The sequence below is a fragment of the Watersipora subatra genome, chromosome 3, assembly GCF_963576615.1.
Source record: "Watersipora subatra chromosome 3, tzWatSuba1.1, whole genome shotgun sequence".
Classification (NCBI taxonomy): Eukaryota; Metazoa; Bryozoa; class Gymnolaemata; order Cheilostomatida; family Watersiporidae; genus Watersipora; species Watersipora subatra.
The window spans coordinates 4,644,855-4,668,451 of record NC_088710.1 but is presented as its reverse complement, the minus strand read 5'-3'; the positions used below and the strand labels follow the sequence as shown (position 1 = coordinate 4,668,451).

General features: G+C 36.5%; 2 protein-coding genes across 3 annotated transcripts in view; one reads left to right on the top strand and one right to left on the bottom strand.

Moving 5' to 3' along the window:
* LOC137389658 (uncharacterized) overlaps positions 1-12,630 on the top strand; it is a 29,175-nt gene extending 16,545 nt beyond the window's left edge. Inside the window, exons 18-28 of the mRNA XM_068075724.1 lie at positions 115-232; positions 1,307-1,387; positions 1,814-2,037; positions 4,245-4,409; positions 5,560-5,688; positions 7,611-7,735; positions 8,307-8,456; positions 8,883-9,006; positions 10,906-11,002; positions 11,760-11,867; positions 12,035-12,630. Of these exons, the coding sequence (XP_067931825.1) occupies positions 115-232; positions 1,307-1,387; positions 1,814-2,037; positions 4,245-4,409; positions 5,560-5,688; positions 7,611-7,735; positions 8,307-8,456; positions 8,883-9,006; positions 10,906-11,002; positions 11,760-11,867; positions 12,035-12,102 (1,389 nt within the window). The 3' untranslated portion in view covers positions 12,103-12,630. The remainder of the gene's footprint in view (positions 1-114; positions 233-1,306; positions 1,388-1,813; positions 2,038-4,244; positions 4,410-5,559; positions 5,689-7,610; positions 7,736-8,306; positions 8,457-8,882; positions 9,007-10,905; positions 11,003-11,759; positions 11,868-12,034) is intronic.
* A 412-nt stretch (positions 12,631-13,042) lies between these two features.
* Positions 13,043-23,145, bottom strand: LOC137391482 (golgin subfamily A member 6-like protein 24). 2 transcript variants are annotated; one of them, XM_068077972.1, is made up of 4 exons: positions 22,543-23,145; positions 20,526-21,323; positions 18,252-18,398; positions 13,043-13,315 (listed from the first exon to the last, which is right to left on the bottom strand). In XM_068077972.1, the coding sequence occupies exons 1-3, from the start codon at positions 23,114-23,116 to the stop codon at positions 18,280-18,282; spliced, it is 1,491 nt and encodes a 496-aa protein (XP_067934073.1). In that variant the 5' UTR covers positions 23,117-23,145; the 3' UTR covers positions 13,043-13,315; positions 18,252-18,279. The 2 variants fall into 2 exon arrangements, with proteins under 2 accessions (XP_067934073.1, XP_067934074.1); XM_068077973.1 differs by having other exon boundaries at positions 18,272-18,398.
* Between the last annotated feature and the right edge of the window lie 452 nt (positions 23,146-23,597).

Genomic DNA, 23,597 nt, shown 5'->3' with positions numbered 1-23,597 from the left:
TGCATAATGCATTCTGTTGTATCTGTGGTTTTATCCAGCTCCATACTGATTGATTAGCTAATCACAATGACTCGCTTACATCAACTATCAACATATATCAATCTTTATATATAGGTAGGTGTGAACAAGAAGGACATGAAAATGCAGGCCATAGTAGGAAATGTGTATGAGAACACTGGCTTTTATAACAACGGAGCTACAGGTTCAACCTGTTTTCTCTGGATAGATAACGGTTTGTAACAATTTTACATACACCTTTATAGCCTGAGTGCCTCAAATTAGTTTTTGTTGCAGATGCATTTAAAAGCTGATTGAATGCTAAAGAGTTTTTGGTGATTACCTTGCGCAAAATCTAAATTATTTTTACTATTCTCTTTTCATTGGCTACTGTAACTTCATCTGATAGATCTGATGGTCTCATGTGATTGGCTACTGTGACTTCATGTGATGGGCTCCTGTAACTTCATCTGATAGGCTTAAGTGATCTCATGTGATTGTCTACTGTGACCCCATCTGGTGGGCTACTGTAACTTCATCTGATAGGTTTAAGTTATCTGATGTGATTGGCTACTGTGACCTCATCTTATGGGCTAATGTGATCTCATCTGATTTGCTACTGTAGTCTTATCTGATTGGCTGCTGTTGCCTCATCTGATTGACTGCTGCAGTCTTATTTGATGGACTACTGTGATCTCATTTGATTGGTTATAGTGTCTTCATTTGATTGGCTACTGGGATCTCACTCGATTGGCTACTGTGATCTCACTTGATGGGCTACTGTGATCACATCAGTTTGGTTATCGTGATATCAAACTGTAAAACTCAACTATAAATTGTTGGAAAGTATTTCGGGCACATAAAAGAGGCAGGTTTAGTTATAGTCAGCAATTATAGGTTAGACATAGGCAGTGGCTCAGAATTTGAGGAGCTCACCATCACTAAGAGGTTCTCGTCACTTTTATAACCAATGAGCCTCTTAATTTAATAGTGATAATTTATTTTTCACTGAGGATCAGCGTAATTTCGGGTTGATTACTTATGTACAGTTTTGCTTTACAGCTTTACACATGGTATGTCACTCATCTTACTGTATATCTTCCAGCTTACTATGTGCCCAACTGGTATGTCACTCATCTTACTGTATATCTTCCAGCTTACTATGTGCCCAACTGGTATGTCACTCATCTTACTGTATATCTTCCAGCTTACTATGTGCCCAACTGGTATGTCACTCATCTTGCTGTATATCTTCCAGCTTACTATGTGCCCAACTGGTATGTCACTCATCTTACTGTATATCTTCCAGCTTACTATGTGCCCAACTGGTATGTCACCGCAAGGGAGTGTAAGACCAATCAACCCAACCACTCTTCTGTCAGGGCACCAGGTACGTGCCATCTACCATAAGCAACAGCCTTCCTATGGTCCCTAGTGCTTAGGGAGAATTGTTCTGGTCGCTTTTCTACACATCTGCTTTCACGTGTTGCCCTATACACCTGTCTTCGTATGTCTTCAATTATAATCTCTGTTGCAGAATGCACACTGTATGAAATTTTGACGATCTATCTTGTAAAAATGTTGTTTTTACACTCGGGTTTAATAGTTGTGCGTTCACATGGATTCCAGAGAGTATAGGTTGAGTAGTAGGAACATGAGAATATTGCTTTCTCCTAAATGTTTATGAAGTCTATATGTTGGCTCCCATAAGTGTCAAATGGTTCAGCTACATTCATAGTGCTTATATGTTTGTCTGTCACTTACAAGCTTTTCTAATACGGATATCTACCTCCAACTGTCATGCCCTCCCTTTCAGGAATGCTCTCCATGCTTCATTTTGCTGAGCAAATAGTAGATGAAGTGGCTCTTCAGCTCGGCGTCACACCGGAAGAGGTCAAGGAGGCCAACCTTTACCAAGATGGCCAAACCTCACCCCTCAATGCCACCGTTTCACCATGCTATTCCAATGAGCTCTGGTCAAGCATGAAGGATTCATCTGAGTTCACAAAGAGAGCTGCTGATATTGCAACATTCAACTCGGTAGTTCACTTGTCTGCTCTTATCTTCAAATAATTGCTAGTTGGCATGTCTGCTCTTATCTTCAAATAATTGCTAGTTGGCATGTCTGCTCATACATCAATTAATTTGTAGCTATGTTAATTTGAGGCATTTGGTATGTCTGCAGGAAGTTGCCATGTCTGCATGTAGTTGTCATGTCTGCAGGTAGTTAACAAGTCTGCAGGTAGTTGGCATGTTTGCATGTAGTTGGCATGTCTGCAGGTAGTTAACGTGTCTGCAGGTAGTTGGCATGTCTGCACGCAGTTGGTATGTCTGCAGGTAATTAGCATGTCTACGGGTAGCTGGCATGTCTGCAAATAGTTGGCGTATCTGCATGTAGTTAGTGTGTCTGTATGTAGTTAGGATGCCTGCAAATAGTTGGCATGTCTGCAGGTAGTTGGCATGTCTGCAGGTGGTTAGCATGTCTGCAGTTGTATTGAAGGGTTATTAGCCCTAACAGTCATTCCACAGCCTGCACATGTGTAATGTAAAATAGCAATCTCAACACTATACTATACTAATATATTTTAACTAAATACAGCAATTGATTATGTAAATATCCATATATGTAAAATGAAATATCTGTCTTTTTATCATTTGTAATTGTCTCCACTTAATAGCAAATGGTTAAACGATTGGTTTAAAATACGTCAACTGCGAAAAACTATTGGTCATTAAGATAGTATGCTAGCAGCTCCATGCGCTGTGAGAGATCATTATTTGTAAAGATTATCTGCACAACTGGCCAAATGAATGGCGTTGCACGGGTATTAATAAACAGCTTAGAAACAGTGGCAGGTAATGTAGTTACCATTGGCTAATTTGAGAAAGCTAATGTACGTATTGCTAAACTTACCGATAAGAGCCAAGAGAGAAAACTATACATTGTGTAACACAGAGTCGCTATACGTATTTTAACCCAGAAAAGACTACCTGCCCAATGAAATCGTTGTATTCCCTGTTGCTTAATGGGTTAGTTTGTCGCCTTGGGAGTAGGAGGTTTCGATATCAATTCCTCTGAAATAAAGATTGTCTATTGCTAGATTTTAATCCCAATACTAGACATAGGGTGCACAAAAAATATCAAACAACGAGATTTGTATATATAATTATTCCAAGATGTGGCTGCGTGGTTTAGGAGCAGCAGTAGGCTTGGCTTCACATCTATGCATTCAAATGTAGGGGTTGGATTCCTGTGAGGTGAAAACGTTACGAAAAATCTTTTCCTAACATTCTTAGCCGGCTTCGGACATAAGGAAATGCGGACGGGGTTTTTAGTATAGTAAAGATTGAACTATTAACTTAAGTTACTCAAATTCATTGGGTAAAGAAACTTAGCCAATGGCAACTACATCACCTGCCAATAGTTTACAAGCTGTTTTAAATCTTGAATAAATGTGTAGCATAAGAAGAAGGAATTGTATTTCAACTATCTGTTCTAGCTATGCTTTGAGCTTTCAAATATTTATGCATTGGCCAGACACACACTCAGAAATAAAAGATGCCTTCATTTAAAAATTAGAATGGTAGATGTATATGTCGATTAAAAATATATGCATTGGCCACACACAAAAATAAACAAATACTTTCATTTAAAAGTTAAAATGGTAAATGTTGTATATGGTGATTAAAAAAAGTTTATCCAAATACTTTTTTTATTACTGGTGCAGCGCTGCACATTCATTAGTATTGCGCTACTATATATAGACATTCTGAATTTGGGTATATTTGGAGTGTTAGTGAGTCAAATTATATGCTCTGCATCTAATAGGATTGAGTAGTTCTCAAACTGAATTCTCATCGATGTATTATGATATTCTTTATTATAATTCATGAACTTTGAGCAATAAAATTTTTTTGCTTTATGCTATGTAGAACCTGAAAAATTTTTTATGATATTCTTTATTATAATTCATGAACTTTGAGCAATAAAATTTTTTTGCTTTATGCTATGTAGAACCTGAAAAATTTTTTATGTTATTCTTTATTATAATTCATGAACTTTGAGCAATAAAATTTTTTTGCTTTATGCTATGTAGAACCTGAAAAAATTTTTTATGTTATTCTTTATTATAATTCATGAACTTTGAGCAATAAAATTTTTTTGCTTTATGCTATGTAGAACCTGAAAAAATTTTTATGAATTGAAACTATTTTAAAAGTTTGAATGTTGGCTTTTTTCGCTGCAGGCGAATAAGTGGCGAAAGAAGGCGTTGAGTCTGACTCCGCTAAAATACTGTTTCGCCTTCTGGCCAGGCACCTACTACCTTGTACATGTGTCTGTCATGTATGGTGATGGTACAGTAGTGATCATACACGGCGGAGTGGAGATGGGTCAAGGCATTAACACAAAGGTACGAATATGACCTAGTTTACTGGCTATATTTTGATTCTGCTATTCTTTGCTGTGTGATGCAGTTTGGTTAATACAGGCCACAAACCTTTTGTTGGACTTTTTCTTGGCTATATTTGTGAATAGTCAATGTGGAGTTCACTTAATTCGGAGCCAATGCTGATAAAACTATTAATTTAAAAACACTAGTACCCTGGAAGTCTAGTGTGCTGTGAGATACCGTCAGGCATAATAACTGCGCATACAATTATTCTGTAAACGGAAATTATTTTGTTATTCTGATGGACTACTAAGCCAAATATCAGAAGTTTGAACCTTGGATGAAGCCATCTTTTTTTCATCCTCTAACAGTGGCTTCGGTTGGACATATATGACTTTTATTATAGTAAATATTGCCTTTCTTTTTTAAACTTCAGGATCTTAAAAAATAACCATCGTATCTACCAGCTGCAGTCTATACTAAGCATTTTTCATATTTGCTCCAGCATAAATGACTTAAATTTTAAACGAAAATTCTTTTCTTTAATACTTCTGAAATCTAGCAAACATTTACTGTTGTGATCAACGTAACATAGATGCATAGAATTAATAGAGTTAAATAAATCTACTGATTATTATAGAATGCCTGAGATTTCTTGCATTTCCAATCAGGTAGCCAACAGTTGTGTGTTTAAGAAGCTGGTTCACAGAAACCAGTTGAAGTTTAGAAACCAAATATTTTGGGTGACCTCGCGGAAGGACGAGAACATATGCGTATGAAGTTTGAATGAAATCAGGCAAACATGCAGAAACGCGTAGTGTGTACGCAGACGAACAGACAGACACCATGGCGGAGTGGGATCTATTAAAAGAGATTTTAAGTAACTTTTATTCAGTAGTTATAATGAAGGGGGTATAAGCTAAACAGTAACCTGTCTCTTAGCTATTCTACTTCTAACATTTCTTTTACTTACAGTTTCTATGTTATCTATCACTATAAACTTGCCGGTTCAAAGTTACCACTGTAGAAACCCATATCTCTTTTACCACGCGTATTTCAGGCTATATGGACCCTACACTACCTGATGTATTTCCAAATCCAACTAGGTCCTTCGCCATACTGGGTATTTCACAGGCTAACTATGTCAACTATTATACTGCTGATTTTATAGGCTATTCAGGTCGCTGCCCATACTTTAGGAGTTCCGCTAGACAAGATTAAAGTACACCCAACCTCTACATCGTACAATGTGAACTGCGCTGCAAGCGGAGGCTCAGTTACCAGTGATGCGAACTGTCTGGTGAGTTGCTGTTTGGTTCTTTTCTGTCTCCAGTGATATGAACTGTCTGGTGAGTTTCTGTTTGGTTCTTCTCTGTCTCCAGTGTTATAAACTGTCTGGTGAGTTGCTGTTTGGTTCTTCTCTGTCTCCAGTGTTACAAACTGTCTGGTGAGTTGCTGTTTGGTTTTTCTGTGTCTTTAGTGATTTGAACTGTCTGGTGAGTTTCTGTTTGGTTCTTCTCCGTCTCCAATGGTATGAACTGGCTGATGAGTTGTTCTTTGGTTCTTCTCTGTCTCCAGTGATATGAACTGTCTGGTGAGTTGTTCTTTGGTTCTTCTCTGTCTCCAACGATATGAACTGTCTGGTGAGTTGCTGTTTGGTTCTTCTCTGTCTCCAGTGATATGAACTGTCTGGTGAGTTGCCGTTTGGTTCTTCTCTGTCTCCAGTGATATGAACTGTCTGGTGAGTTGCTGTTTGGTTCTTCTCTGTCTCCAGTGATATGAACTGTCTGGTGAGTTGCCGTTTGGTTCTTCTCTGTCTCCAGTGATATGAACTGTCTGGTGAGTTGCTGTTTGGTTTTTCTCTGTCTCCAGTGGTATGACCTGTCTGGTGAGTTGTTGTTTGGTTCTTCTCTGTCTCCAGTGATATGAACTGTCTGGTGAGTTGCTGTTTGGTTTTTCTCTGTCTCCAGTGGTATGAACTGTCTGGTGAGTTGCTGTTTAGTTCATCTCTGTCTCCAGTGATATGAACTGTCTGGTGAGTTGCTGTTTGGTTCTTTTCCGTCTCCAATGATATGAACTGGCTGATGAGTTGCTGTTTGGTTTTTCTCTGTCTCCAGTGGTATGAACTGTCTGGTGAGTTGTTGTTTGGTTCTTCTCTGTCTCCGGTGATATGAACTGTCTGGTGAGTTTCTGTTTGGTTTTTCTCTGTCTCCAGTGGTATGACCTGTCTGGTGAGTTGTTGTTTGGTTCTTCTCTGTCTCCAGTGATATGAACTGTCTGGTGAGTTGCTGTTTGGTTTTTCTCTGTCTCCAGTGGTATGAACTGTCTGGTGAGTTGCTGTTTAGTTCATCTCTGTCTCCAGTGTTATGAACTGTCTGGTGAGTTGCTGTTTGTGTTGTCTGTTAGCGTGAAACACCGAATTCTCTAGTTAATATATACATGTATTATAATTGATGATATCATTTACCCATTTAAGAACATCTTCAACTTACATGTGTTTTAGATGCATGTTTTGGAATTATTTTTCATTGCATAACTTCTAGATATACACTGCTCCTGTATACGAGTGATTCTTTTTTGGGTTGACCACTATGGTATTGGCCCTTATTTTTTATGCATCTTTAGAGATATAACAAGTATTTAACATATTTCATCTTAAGTATGGGCTAATGACTATCATATATAGGTAATGGTTTTTTGAGTGCAATGTTACAGATCTTCAAATAAAAAATCTATGAAAACACCTTTAAATAAAGATTATGCTAGGAGGTGTTCAACCCAAAGAATTAGATTTTCCAAAAGAAATTTCTTTATGAAGCATTGTTCAACAATTTCGTTATTGAAAGCAAAATTTACTACAAAAAAACTAAGGCTATATTTATTTATAGGTAGCAAGTTTCATTTGACATTTAGCATGTCATTTAGTAGAATCCTGATGTAGGACTTATACAGTCATCTGTCATTATCTTCATCAAATCATTATTTATCTCCTTCAAAAATTGTTCTTACATCAAATGTGCCAGAAAATTAGAAGCTGATATTGAATATATTATTTTGAATAGATATAGTTGAAGAACACAGCTTCATAAAAATTCAGTACCGCATAACCATTTTGAACGCTAAAGATATTTTGTGGCAAGATCCTAAAATGACCATCTAGATTGCTTCCCATGTCTATGCAGTCAATTACCAGTCAGCTTAAGGTGAATGTATTTGAAACAGGCTGTAAAGAATGCCTGTGATGCACTCGTAACAAGGATGGCTCCTTATAAAAAGGAGGGGATGACTTGGATGGATGTAGTTGCCAAATGTCAGGAAGATGAAGTAGATCTCCATTCCAAATTTCAGTAAGTTCAACGTAAACATGCAATTGGTTACGTTATTAAGTACAGCTCAAAGTTCTTCTGGCACCAAATGTCGAGGTTGTTATAATTAATAAATAAATCAGCAGAATGTATTTAGCTTCACATTGTAAGGGTAAACATTCTTTGAGTCGTTTTGAAGCTTATCAACATTTTTATTGCTGCGTTTGTTCTTTAGTAGTGTAACTCGTGATTTTAGTAGTGTAACTTGTTCTTTAGTAGTGTAACTCGTGATTTTAGTAGTGTAACTTGTTCTTTAGTAGTGTAACTTGTGATTTTAGTGCGCATTCTACTTAACTTTCACTCTATCTTTTTGGAGCGCTTTTCAAGCCACATTTACTGCTTCACACTACTACATCACCACTTATCACTATTTTTCACATAAACCTCTTTTTGCTCTCCCTTAGTAAACTTTACTCCCATATATACAATTTTCATTTGTCCTTATCACTTTCACTTTCCCACATTTAGTTTCGCTTTCACATATTCATTCTCTCTTTTTCACCACATTTTTCTTCGTTTCAAATAAGTTACAGAGTGTTGTTGAAATTTCTAGTGTCACTGAGAAGATAGCTTCATCACACTCCAAAGATCCCAACCACACATATGACATATTCGGTGCTGCCTGTGCAGAGGTAGAGTTGGATGTGTTGACAGGAAACTTCTTGCTTCACCGAATGGATGTTCTGTATGACTGCGGCTTGAGGTACCTATGTGTCAGCTGTCGCTAGTCAGTTACCTACTATGTGTCAGCTGTCGCTAATCAGTTACCTACTATGTGTCAGCCGTTGCTAGTCAGTTACCCTAAGCAAATGAGAAATTACTATCTTTCCTGTTTAACATGTTTGAAGGCAGCTGGCATGACCCAATTGTTATGGTATACAAGTTTGGTTGATGTCTCAGTTTTAATTCTTACTGGATTCATAAGCCTTTAGTTTATCGAGAATGGAAGTCACCTTTCAGTAGCAAATAGGCTCTGATTAAGCTGATTGTTTTATTATTATACAAGGCGGAGCTTCTAAGGTACTCATCTGTCACTGGTTAGTAATTTAACCCCGTAGCGGGTGGGAGTAATACCACCCGAGTAATAGCGGGTAGGAGCAATAGATCCAAGACATTTTTTTGTTTTTAGCTATTCTCCTGAGATAGACATTGGCCAAGTAGAAGGGGCCATAGTAATGGCTCTTGGTTTGTTCTTCCATGAAGAGATCAAGTACTCCCCTGAGACAGGACAACTCTTGACCAATAATACCTGGGTTTGTGGATGGTTTAGAATGTAGAACAAGTTTAGTCGCTCTTTAAAGGTTGACATGCAACAGAATTCACATTACAGTTATTTGGTATCAAAAGAGTCACCATGTTTTACTCTGCTGTGTTGTAGGTGCAAAATATGTAGAAATGTGATTACAAGCCCTTAAAAGCTCAATAACGAACAGTTAATCGCAGCCATCACGAAACCGCCGTAGATCGGAATGGGTTTATTTCTCTGACGTAGGTAATCCATTTGGTTATTGTTTTGACACGTGATGTTCTCACGCGAATTGCAAGGCCAATAGAAGGCTCAGTATATAACCCCTCGTAGCACTAGTTTATGACAAACACATAGGGTTTTACTGAAGAGCCCTTATCAAATATAGATGCTTACTAGTTTACAGTTTGGTTTCGCCTTGGTCTAATCGTCTAGTCGTAATCTGCTCATGTGACCCATACTTCCTGCCGAATAGCGCGAATAATTTCTGCAGAATTTTTTGATTATCACAAGTGACCAACAGGCTCGGCATGTTTATTAGATAACGATATGTACTCCTTCGGGTTAAGGTTAAAAAATTGAACGAATTTCCATGGTAGGTTATAAGATATCAGTGCTGAAAGTGACAGCATTACAATGATGATGAAATAGACGCATAAGGGCAATAGACATGGTTCGATTGAATGCATGAAGTATATTTGATAAAATATTTCGACGAATGAGGTTGCCATGAAAGTGTAAACAGAAGCCATCTCGTTCATCTTCGTCCCATGTGAGCCGTTTTGGAAAGAGATTCTAATCTACGGCGGTTTTGTGATGGCTGTGATTAACTGTTTGTTTTTGAGCTTTTAAGAGTTTGTAATCACATTTTCACATATTTGGCACCTACAACACAACAGAGTAAGACATTGTGAATCTTTTGATACCAAATAACTGTAATGTGAATTTTGTTGCAAGTCAACCTTTAAGGCTGGTTCACACTATGTCAGTGTTGTCCTCTCACCGATTATTTGCATCATAAACCAAAGGCCTCATCAGGCAATGCAAATACTTTGGAGAAGATTGCAGCTGTCCAACTTTCCTTTGCATCCTGTGCAATGTGTACCACTTGGTCAACGGTGATTGGCCGCGGCTGATTGTTCGATCCGTAATTTCTTTCATGACAGTTGCTGCGGGACTAGTATTTCATCATTTTCGCAACGGCATTGTAATGCTATGCCACACACATTTTGCTGATGTAAACGCGGATGAGTTTGTGATAATGTGAACATTGGTATCAAAAGACGATCCCAGAAATATTGTGGGATTAACACCGACATACTGGATATAGTGTGAACCAGCGTTTAGACTCAATGCATGAAGCCCAATTCATACTTACTCAGTGATTATGCCACACACCTTCTCTTGATACATGGCTGCCTCTCTAGAGTTAGCACAATTCTTAACTGATTGTCATGTGTTATTTATCTGCTCATGATTTTGCACCTGTATCGGGCGATACCGTAGTGAGTTTTGTTGCTATAATAGCAGTTTCATGGTTTCATTGGGCTTTCCGAAAGCTTGTTGCTTATTGGTACCCGTAGCTTTTTCATGTAAAGCTCTCACTTTTGTTCTCGACTGTCAAGATGAACGCAGCTAATAAAGTTTCTGTCAATAAACTGAATATTCAAACTTTATAAACAACAAGATTATTTTCTTGTATCCCTACAGTTTGTTACCACGGAGTCGCGCTCTCATGCCCCTGTAAGGCGCTACTATAATGAGGTCATGTTCTTGCCCCTATATAAGGTGCTACCTACTAAAGGCATACCCCCACACTTGTATTGCATACATTCTCAGCCAATTGTTGCAGCTTGAGTAGCTGATGTTTTACTCCTAGTAGATTTCTTTCACATTTTTTTTATAGACATACCATGTGCCATTGAACAGAGACATTCCTGTAGATCTCAGAGTGTCATTGTTGCGCAATAGACCAAACACTGTTTTCCCTCTACGATCCAAGGGTAAGTTATGCGTACACTCTTAGGCATTACTAGTTCTTCCTTTTTGCTCCCCTTTTTTATGAGATAAATGCTTTACAGTTCTTGGATACTTTTTCTTTGAACCTCTTCCTGTTTATCTCTGTATAGCCTGTGGAACTATCTCCTTTGGTTAGAGTGTAGCGTACATAAGCTTTGTATATGTAGTCGTAGCCTTTGAACCTCTTCCTGTTTATCCCTGTATAGCCTGTGGAACTATCTCCTTTGGTTAGGGTGTAGTGTACATAAGCTTTGTATATGTAGTCGTAGCCTTTGATCCTCTTCTTGTTTATCCCTGTATAGCCTATGGAACTATCTCCTTTGGTTAGAGTGTAGTGTACATAAGCTTTATATATGTAGTCGTAGCCTTTGAACCTCTTCCTGTTTATCTTTGTATAGCCTGTGGAACTGTCTCCTTTGGTTAGAGTGCAGTGTACATAAGTTTTGTATGTGGTCGTGGCTTTTAAACCTCTTCTTGTGTATCCCTGTATAGCCTGTGGAACTATCTCCTTTAGTTAGAGTGTAGTGTACATAAGCTTTGTATATGTAGTCGTAGCCTTTGATCCTCTTCCTGTTTATCCCTGTATAGCCTGTGGAACTATCTCCTTCGGTTAGAGTGTAGCGTACATAAGCTTTTTATAAGTAGTCGTAGCCTTTGAACCTCTTCCTGTTTATCTCTGTATAGCCTGTGGAACTATCTCCTTTGGTTAGAGTGTAGTGTACATAAGTTTTGTATATGTAGTTGTAGCTGAGCCTCCGATGATGTTAGCTGAGTCTGCAATGACCTCTCTGAGAAAATGCATATCAGAGGTCAGGAAAGAGCAGGGTTTGTCTGCATCCTTCACTGCAGGTGTGTCTTGAAGTGCTAGTGATATAATGATATTTGCTGTTTGCTGTCTATGCTAATGACAGCAAACAGCTTTACATGCTTGTATGTTATGTAAAGCTAATATTTGTATTGTGGGGTGACTCTTATAATAGCTTTCTCTTCCCACATTTCTTGTTGATTCATTGTAGATGCTCCTTTGACAGTGGAGAAGACACATGTCGCTACAGCTCTGGACCCCACAAAATTCGTTGTTTAATAAAATACAACAAACTGCAAACTCAGCACTCTCACAACAAGAACAGTTGGTGTGGTCGGGCAAAGCTATCACTATGAGTCATAGACCATGTTCTTTCTTGACTGAGTCATGCGCTATGTTCTTAAGTTGCAATGAAATCTTTATATTGTTATACTATGCATTTAATTTTCTGCTTTAATAACTCGTGATTTCTACCCTTGGTAATTGTGTTACCAAGTATTCATTTAATTTCTTCTCGATATACTTGCAGTATTATACAATTTCGGGTAAACAAATACTAAACGTGTCATACATCAATTATTTTTTGTAATTTTATGGGTTAGGTTACACTTTTGAACTCAAATATTGCTCAGTTATGTTTTTACGTATTTGATAAGTTATTTTGAGGTGCTATAATGTTTGGGGTTATCAGCTCTTGATCATGATAACTGCTAATGCAATATTAAGATTATTTACAATTTATTTGTATTAATGATATATACGGTATGTATTTTCTAGTACATAAATATATGTTTTCACCAAGAAATATTTAAAAGGCATATTTTACTTAATCTAAACCATGTATTAAGTATTAGAAACTGCCTAGGAACCAGGAAAATGCACACATGAGAATTGCAAGGAAGGTCTCTTATAGGCCCATTTTCCACGTGTTTTCACGCAAAATGAATCAAATCATTCGGTGTTGTCTGCAAACCATGTTTTGTACTGAAAGTGGTTTTTTACTGAGAAATTATATGCATTCCTAAGAGATAACAGTGTAACTTCAGCTGCTTGACTTGGCCATTTTGTTCCTTCCATCTCAGCATTCATTCTTTCAAACTCATGACCAAAAATGATCATTTTTTAATTGCCTAGTTATAAATTCTCACATAAAGTAAACATTTTACGAAACAAACTTTAAAAATTTCAATAAAAAAGAAAATTTCTAGTTTTAGTTAGTTCATGTGTTTGACTTGCAGAGGAGATTTTTATTTTGACTTTCAAGAAATAAAAAAGATCACAATGAAAAGCTATGAACCAGATCAAATTTTACAATTCATAACAGAAAATTGTTAACACAAATATCAGGTTAATGTAAGTAAAAGTGAATTACATATAGCAGGGTCTTGTCAGGGAAACTGGTTCTCTTACATATGTGGTTCGCATATCCAAAATATCATCTTCATTCATCCTATTAAGTCCTCTAAAATGATTATTTCTTTTGTCGCCTCATCTGCAAAGGTGACACAACTCTTAATTTAAACTCTTCAAGCTGCTGGAGCAATAAAACATACAGACATATATATTAGATGTAAAAGTTAGCATGGCAAATGTTGTACTAGTTAAATAAAATTAGGTTTTCTCTGCAAAGATTTTTTTATCTTCTGGGCAATGCCAGGCATTCATCTAGTGTATATATGAATATCATATGCATGTATATATACATGTTTTGAATGCATTTATATACATGTATATATGTTTATATACCTATGTATATAAGTGCTTACATATAAATTTATAATAAAAATACCTATATACATATAAATATTATAAATACATGTACTGTATATGTAAATATTTATATACATATACAAATATATATATCGTATATAAATATTTACTTATACACATGTACAGGTATATAAATATTTACATATATATATAACTGTACTAGTTGAATGCGCGGTGTTGCATGGGTGATAAAAACAGCTTATAAACAGTGGCAGGTAATGTAGTTGCCACTGACTAATTTGAGTAAGCAAGTATACCTATTGCTAAGCATACTAATAAGAGCCGTGAGAGCAAGCTTTAGTGACGTCTTACATAACACAACATTGTTATGCCTATTTTAATTCAGATAATGATTATCTGCCCAATGAGTTTATTTTATCCCATGTAGCTTAAAGAGTTAGCTTGTCACCTTGAGAATGGGTTCGGAGATCAAATCCCAATGTGTATTGTCATTGCTTGGTTTTAATCACTAGAACTAGACACAAGGATGGAAACAAAAAGGATACAGATATGAAAATTTAGATGTATATAGGTGTACACATACACTACCTATACATAAATCTAAGGGTTTGTGTGTTGGTCTGTTACATAGAGTTATCTCCCCCTAGAGTGATAACAGTGCCTTCAACAACACGAGCATTTCCGGTGACAACAAGGAGCGTTTAGGCCACGCCTCCTTTTTGTGCTACCCTAGGACACTTATATTTCGCTAGTATTTAGTTTCGTGAGTAGCATACAGAGTTAAATTTTGCTGCAACTTAATTTTGCAGCTCTAATGAGTGCAAAAATATAATGATGTGAAAATAAATGCAGTAGAACAAACATAATTAGATTCCTCAGGTTCGGTTCAACGGTAAAAAAAAAATTTCAATTTGGGACTAGTTTGTAATTGTGAACCGCAGGTAGAATTGTGTGGCCGAGATCAATAATACAATTTGATCGCTTGCTGCCATTTGTTTCTTGGACTATCAATAAACAAAGCTATTTAATTCCCCGTTTTCACTAGTTCGTTATGACAGTTTAGTTTTGCTCATGAAATTTTCGCGAGAGGATGACTCCGAAAGTTAGGGTCTTAGTGGTAGTCAACCGTAGTGATTGAATAGATCAATACCATCAGCCATGAAAATGGTTAAACAATGATCATGAATTTTCACTGTTAAGATAGTAATTATTGCTCATATTAAAGGAATGATGATTATGGTTTATTACTCTAATATATGCTTATTATTTAAAGCAATTCAATACCTACATGACTTGCAAAGGCACTGAATAGATAGTGTTAAGTAGGTGAGTTAATGCAATCAGTTACTCATAGATAAGATAAATAGTCATACTGGTGTTGTATTACATTGGTGTGATGGGAAGCTAATCGACTGCCATCAACTGAAAGTATTGACATTGTATGGTGATAGAGTGATTCATTGACACCACAGTCCACAAACTGCCCTTGCATGTAATATTAGATTTCAATACATATCAATCAAATACATAGACTAGCTTGAAGCAAAGATGTCCACTAGTTAGTGGACATCCTTTTTTGATGTAAGCAAGCAAAAAGTTTGAAAGTTAGAGTGGCAAATGTTGTTATATGTTAGATAAAAATAAATTATACTTAATTATACTAAATTATAATTATATAAAAATAAAATAGACTTTTTTATTACTTTATTTATTAAATAATTTTTTATTCTAATCATAGCTAAACAGATTATATTTAGCCATTACTTGCTAATTATTTCACATTAACGTTTAAACACATTTGCAGTTTCATTTTTCTTCCTAATTTATTTCAACAAAAAACTTCTTTCATGATATGAAATTTTAAAGTTGTAGCTGTTTGAAAAAGCTTGAAAACCTTTACAGTTGTTTTTTTTTCTCTTAATTCATTTGAACTGCTTAAAAATATATGCTTTTCTCATGATATGCAGTTTAAAAGTTAGAATGGTAAATGTTATATAAAAATAAAATTTTTGTTCAAAGACTTTTTTATTACTTGGGCAACGCCGGGTAGTACAGCTTATAGTTGATGGCAGTCGATTAGCTTCCCATCACAATAATGTAATACAACCCCAGTATGACTATCTATCCTATCTATGAGTAACTGATTGCATTAACTCACTTATTTAACACAAGTTATTCAGTGCCTTTGCAAGTCATGTAGGTATGGAATTGCTTTAAATAATAAACATATATTAAAGTAATAAACTATAATCATCATTCTTTTAATATGAGCATTAATTACTATCTTAACTGTGGAAATTCATGATTCTTGTTTAATCATTCTCATGGCTGATGCTATAGATCTAGTCAATCACTACGATTGACTTGCACAAAAAAGGGGCTTGGCCTAAACGCTCCTTGTTGGCACTGGAAACGCTCCTGTTGTTATCACTCTAGGGGGAGGTAACTCTATGGTCTGTTATCAGTATGTCCAGTTATAGCGATAATGTTAAAGGAACGCAAAAGCTGCTTCACGCTAGAAATGAAATCAGAAACACCAGTTTTGCAAACAAGCACTAACCATTTTGCCACACAATCACCTTGCCACGTTATGAAATAATTTTGTACATACTTATTACACCTGCCAATCTTTAATGGGAATTGGTTAAAACACACATGCTTCACCCTTTAGCTAGCTTGAACTACTAGAAGAAAATTTAGTGCCCGCTTCCCATAATGCTATAAATATATGTACATACAGCATAAACTTGGTAGAAATAAGCAAATACCTTCTTTGAAAAGCTAGAATGGTAAATTCTGTATAAGTTAATAAAAAATAAATTTTTGGACAATTTTTTTATTAACAGTGCAACACCGGACATTCAACTAGTATGTCTATATGTATAAATGTAAATGTTGGTTTGTTATTCGTTGGCCTGTCATCCATATGTTCAGTAATAGCGATAAAGTTATAGGGACGAAAACACTGCTTCGCACTGGCGGCATTGAACTCAAAAACAATCGTTTTCCAGACAGGCATGCTATTTACTACACCACACAGCCTACTCGCAATATTATGGAACAATTAGTGCACTTGAATGGTTTTACACGCCTGAAGATCATGGTTGCGCCTGAAGATCATGGTTGCGTGAGAGATCGTGATGCGAAACGATTATAAGTACAATTATTCTAAGCCATGGTCAAGCTGACTGTGTGACATAATGATAGTGCGCTTGGCTTCACATTTGTGCCTCTAAAGAATCTACACGTTCGATTCCTGTGTGGTGCAATCTTTTTTCTTAATGCCTAGGCAGAAGGACGGACACGGCTCTTATTACAGCTTATGTTACTAGCTTAAGTTACTCAAGTTCATTTGGTAAAGAAACTCAGCCAATGACAACTACATCACCTGCCAATAGTTTATATGCTGCTTTAGATCTTGAGCAAATGTGTACCGTGAGAAGTAAAAAACGTGTTTCAACAATATTTTTTAGCTATCCCTCAAGCTTTATAATATTTTCATTATGCGTTGGCCGGATGGACACACACAGAAATAAACAAACATTTTCATTTAAAAGTTGCAATTGGTAAACGTCGTATATATTGATTAAAAATAAATTTTCTATGCAAAAACATTTTTATTACCCATACATCGCCATGCATATCCTTACGTCTAGCTATAGCAATAAAGTTAAAAGAATAAGGAAATCGCATCGCATTGGGATTGAACTCAGAAACTCTGGTTTTGCAGACAAGTGAGCTATCCACTACATCATGTGGCCACCTTGCTACACTATGGAATAATTGTATGCATACTTATTATCCCTGGCAATCTTTAATGGCAATTGGTTGAAATATGCACACTTCATGCTTCAGCTAGCTTTGCTTTACCTAGCAGGTTTTCTGCGCAAAACTCTGTTTATTACCCATGCATTCAACTAGCATATCTATATTTTTGTTGAGAGTTGATCTATATCTGCTTGAAACAAATTTGTAGTTATAGACTAACAACTAAGTGCTCTTGATATTCTAGACATCCTATATTATACTATACATAGCAGTATATAGGGTATATATTTATATTTACAGCTGTACAAAAGTTCATCACGTATATATATATTTTTCTTTTTATGTATGTATATATATATATGTATTTATACTACTGAATGCCCGGCATTGCACGGGTAATAAAATAATTACCCAATGAATTTGAGTAACTTATCAGGTACACATAAGGTAATAACTTGAGGCAGTCTAAATATTCCCGTAATAATAGCCATGTCTGAAGCCAGCTTAATAAACGTTACGTTAATCGTAAGGATCAAGGGTGCTTGTAATAACCAATAGTATTTTGCCAAGCGCTTTAAGCATGAGTATTTTAACTGATGTAATGAATATGTGCACTATTATTCCATAATACGGTAGAGACAGCGTTGTGAAGTGAGTTAGCTTGCCGGTCTGCATACCTGGAGGTTTTAAGTTCAAATCTAAAGCGAAGCCTATTTTTCATTATGAAAACTTTATCGTTATAACTGCACACATTTGACAGATGAGAGGCAAACACTGATATTTATACAAAGCAAGTGAACAAACAGACAATACAATGTAAATGTGAAAAATGACTCTCACAACATCAAACACACAAATTCAATTCAGCACACATAAACCATATACACACCCTCCAGCGTATAAATTCATATCAAAATACATGAACCTACGCGTAATATGATGTGGTCACCTCTGTTGCTAATCATCGTGCACCTGGTCTCCGGTTCCGTTGGTAGCAAAGCTCCTTCTGTTGAAGATTTCCATTTGTCGTATTAACCTATTCAGCTCATGATTAGAATTTTTTAGCCTTCGTAGCTCTAAAGAATTACAAATATTCCAAGATGAGAGAAAATGGAAGTTTGCTAAGATTTAACCTGCAACAAGAATTCCCTAGTCCACCTTGTTCGGTAATTATTGGTAATCTACCAGTTCACCTTGTTCGGTAATTATTGGTAATCTACCAGTCCACCTTGTTCGGTAATTATTGGTAATCTACCAGTCCACCTTGTCCGGTAATTATTAGTAGTCTACCAGTCCACCTTGTCCGGTAATTATTGGTAATCTACCAGTCCACCTTGTCCGGTAATTATTAGTAGTCTACCAGTCCACCTTGTTCGGTAATTATTGGTAGTCTACCAGTCCACCTTGTTCGGTAATTATTGATAATCTACCAGTCCACCTTGTCCGGTAATTATTAGTAGTCTACCAGTCCACCTTGTTCGGTAATTATTGGTAGTCTACCAGTCCACCTTGTTCGGTAATTATTGGTAATCTACCAGTCCACCTTGTTCGGTAATTATTGGTAGTCTACCAGTCCACCTTGTTCGGTAATTATTGGTAATCTACCAGTTCACCTTGTCCGGTAATTATTAGTAGACTACCAGTCCACCTTGTTCGGCAATTATTGGTAATCTACCAGTCCACCTTGTTCGGTAATTATTGAAAAATAAATATTAACACTAGCATTGAAGAAGAGTATAGATTAGCCAGAGCTCGTAGCAGCAGGCTGATTAAGCCTTGCTTAGTTTTTGGCTATGTCAAGGAATCAGATAACAATCTTAGCAACAAGTTCTCCTTACCTTACTTTCCTTTCAGGTCACTTTTCTCTAAATGGTTTTAGTATCATACTACGAACATTCAACTCTGAATATTTGCTTGAGTTTCCCACACCTCGTAGACCCGCTACTTTTGTAAGAATCTTAAAGGTCTAGTGATGGTCTATACTAGATTCAAAATTTTGCTTAAACAAAATCTTGGAAGTAATATATAAGTGCACAAGTAATATATAAGTGTACCGGTATTATATAATTTCATTTCCACACATAATGTATCAGTCATGGTTATGTATTTGGTGAGTGTTTTTTGGAAAATGTCATCAATTATCACTGACAGCCAAAAACAAGCGAAACCAAAAAAATTAATTTTAATAATTATTGAAAAAATTTTTTTTAGAGTGGGATCTACGAAAAGAGTTGAATATTAAAACACTAGGCTTACATTATAATTGTCACGATGCAACTGCGAGGGTTTGGAAAGTTGTGAGTATCAACATCCGATTTTTAAAGCGTGAATATGTACTTGTTGTTAGAACCTTCTCGGAGAAAGTTCGCTACAAACTGCGGGGTTGGCTTGTTTCAAACTGGGCCAAAAGCTAAAAGTATAAACGGCCAAAAAGTATAAGTTATTAGTTCAAATGATAGTTTCAAGGTTTTTAGCTTAATTAGTGCAAAGGTATGAAAAACAAAAATTACTCTTGGTCACATGGTGTCACACAAGTGCTTGAAAATTTTTCTTTTGCTTTTATGTGTTGTAATAAATTAAATATGTTAAACCGAGTGAGCCGTAATTAAAAGGGTCTATTTAAGGGCGAATTTAAAATCAACAGGAGCCAATCAACTCTGCAACCAGAAAGATTTGCTACAAGAAAACCATTCAACTCTATAACCACAGATACTTTCTACAACACAAACCAATCCACTTAGTCACAAAAATGATTTACTACAATAGTAGCCATGCTCTGTCACCAGTGAGAGTGGCTACCATAAGAGCCAATAAATTCTGTCTCCGGTGAGATTCACTACAACACAAGCCAATTATCTCTGCTACCAGAAAGATTTACTACAACAAGAGTCATTCAGTATCAGCCTGATCAATAGCCAGCCTTCTACCTATTTCTGATAATTTGCTTTATTTTCTAATGAATTTCATAATCAATCATAAATGCAAGATACTAACACTGATGAGTTCAGTCTTTGACTAATCATTTATAAATTCTTGCGGTATACCTAAATTAAAAAATTTTGACAAAGACTAGTGTAATAATTTGATATAATCTCCATAGTTTGAAACGAAAATTGGGTCAACGGCGGAAGGGACTAATGCTCTACCTATGTTTAATGCTGATGACAAGCCAACATGGATACTGGTGAACCATTTTACCTTACCTTCCTCTTGAAGTCTTTTTCCTCTCTCAAGTTCATCACATTTATTATATAGTAGAAGTTGTTTTCTCTCTTGTTTCAACAGTTCCTCACGTTGTTTAGCAAACTCTCCATTTTGTTTAATGATTTCTTCCTGCTGTTTAGTCAATCTTTCTGTGTGCATATTAAGTTTTTCCCGTTGTTTAGACAAGTCGGTGCTGTACTCAATAAGTAACCTCTGCTGTTCAACTAAGCCATTTGTTTGCTGCAACATTTCTCTCTGCTGGCTCGACAACTCAGCCTGACACTCCATAGTCTTTTTCCGCAACTGACTCGTGCCATTTTTCTGGGCTAAAATTTCTTTTTGTTGATTTGTCAGTTTAACCTCGTGTTCCATAAGTTTGTCAGTGTGCTCAGAGATTTTCAACTTATTTTTGGCACTAACTCCGCTCTGTTCCTTCATTTCTAAATTTAACTCTTTGATTTGTCTCTCCTTTTCGTCCAGTTCTTGTCCGTACATACCAAAATGTTTTTGTTGGATTTTTGCAACACCTTCTTGCATTGTTAGTTGTTCTCTCATTTCCGCAATATCTTTCTTTTGAGCAGCTAGTTCTTCTTTCTGATTCAAGATTTGTGATTTTAGCCTTGATAGCTCCTCTTTTTGTTCCTGAAGTTCACATCTCTGCACCTCAATTATGCGTCGTTGCTCAATGACTGCATGCTCCTGTTCAGCAATGTAACATTCCTTCTGATGGAGGCTAATCTGGTGCTGTTCTGACTCTTGTTGCAGTTTTATTAGCCGCACTTTGTGCTCTGCTGTAACTACATAACAAGGTAGCCGTGCAGCTAACATCGTTAAAACCACAGACTTCAATTTCTCAAACTCATAAAATTGATTGTTTTGTCTGTTACTTCAGCAGGTGCTAGTTCAGTGATGAGAGAAACTTCTTCTAATTTACAGAGAGAAAAGGAAATGGACTAAATCATTTACAACATAATGACAGAAAATCATCACAGAAATTTTTAATCTAATATTATATACTAATATTAATAAAAGGTTACATCTTTTAATGTTTGGGAGTCATGAAACTCAAAGGTACCACTAGATTTTCATTTGTAGGCTAGGTTTATTTGAATGTTCATATTTGACAGATTGTGGTTTTTAATGTTTAATATAAGCAAGCAGTCCTACAGAAATAGTAATAACAAATAAAGATACGTAACTGAAAAAGGCAGTATCACCACTGTGCAAGTGTACATATTAACCATGCTTATCCTAAATCTCTTAATCAAGAGTTGTATTACAATTTTAGTAATTTGTATGACTCGTCCCAGTCTAATGTAGCCTGAGTTCTTCATTATCAGCCTTAGTATAACCAAAGCTCGGATTATATTGTTTCCATATCAAATTATATTTTAATAGCGTATTCATTCAGGTTAAACAGTAATCTTGACTATAGTAGGAGTTCGGTTCGCCCAAAGTTACGAGGTTTTACATCACGTAGGGTTCGACTTCCTATCTCTGGCTTGGCCACCCGACATGCTATCACCATGGTGAATCATTAACCTTTCAGCATTTCAGAATCATATGCTTATTTTCAGTGGTTTATTGGTACACTTGCCGAGTCCTCATGGCACACCCGATTGACAAGGGGCTAGTAACAATAACTTGTAGTTGAGTTACCTACATTTGAAAGAAATTTGACAGTATGCGGCCTTTAAGGAGTGTTAGCCTAAGCTATTGTTAGTTTAAAGGTAGTAAGTGAAACGTGACGACTGGCTCTGATTACCCACAACCTATCAGCTTAGCAGTTTAGTTGCAGCAGCTATTCTAAATTATGTACTTTAGTTTCAATTGGTAGCATCGGTAGTTCCTCTGGCAGCATTCTGAATCACTAGAATCTGGCGCTATGTTTAAATCTTTAGGGCACATAGAAAATGTTTTCAATTTGCAAAGAGCAGCACTACCTTTCAGATGTCTATATGCGTCTAAGAGTGTTCATTTCTCTGTGAAAAAAGGTTTTATTTAATGCTGACGCACCTTGTGCAGCGTGTAACAGTGTTGGCAGCAGCCTGTCAGCTACAGAAAGTCCACCCTTATTGCGAATTCCCATTAGCTCATCGTACTCATTGCCTTTCAGTAACGAAATCATCATATGCGTGACTGCTGGTAGATTTTGGTTTCCAGCGAAATGCAATGCAGTGTCACCATACGAATCTTGAAGTTTTATTAAAGCAAACTTTTGTTCATTAGATAAATTGAGCAGTAAGTAATCTACTATTTCCATGACTGTGTAGCTGGTGTCATAAGAAGTCCTGCTGAAAACTGCAAAGTGTAGAGGTGTAAGACCACGTACTTCGCGTAGTTTTAAAATATCCTCCTTCTGACTCGATGTAAATCCTGCCAGCATGCACTTTAGCCCTTCGAGATCACGGATCCATGTTGCTACCATGACACCATACCTCTTTTTTTGATCTCTTACATTTTTGAGTACAAAGTATCTATCGCTCGGGCTAGTTGACTGTAGCGACTGCTTGAGTCTAGGATTCGATGGTTTAAGGCGGTCGATATACTCCAGTATCATCTCCACGAGCTCGTTGTGTTGACTCGCCATTACACTCGGCTACTAGCTGTTACTAGTCCTGTCCGCTCACACCTTACTAACATCATAAGTAAGCTGATATGTAAACCAGCGACCCTATACAATGTCCAATAGCGTGTAGCCCTCAACTCCTTTTATTAGTCCATCCAATGCTTATCTATTGAGCACCGTCGCATGCAAATACAGTTTCACAATGACGCTCCTTTGTTCTATGAAGTTTCTGCCTATTGGAAATAATGTATGTAGCCTATCGAAGTTACCTTCACTCAAACTTGCTTTAACAACACCAGAAAGTGAATATTTTCTTAGAGCTACTTACACCTCAGACCATGCAACTTAGGAAGGAAAGGATTACAATGGTATAGAAATTTGCTAAACTATAATGCTTTTATGATTTGTACATGGAAGAAACTTTATAGAAGTTACTTTCTCTCAAATTCTTTTGCTATAATGCACCCAGAAAATGCAATGCTGTTTGAAAAATAACAAAATT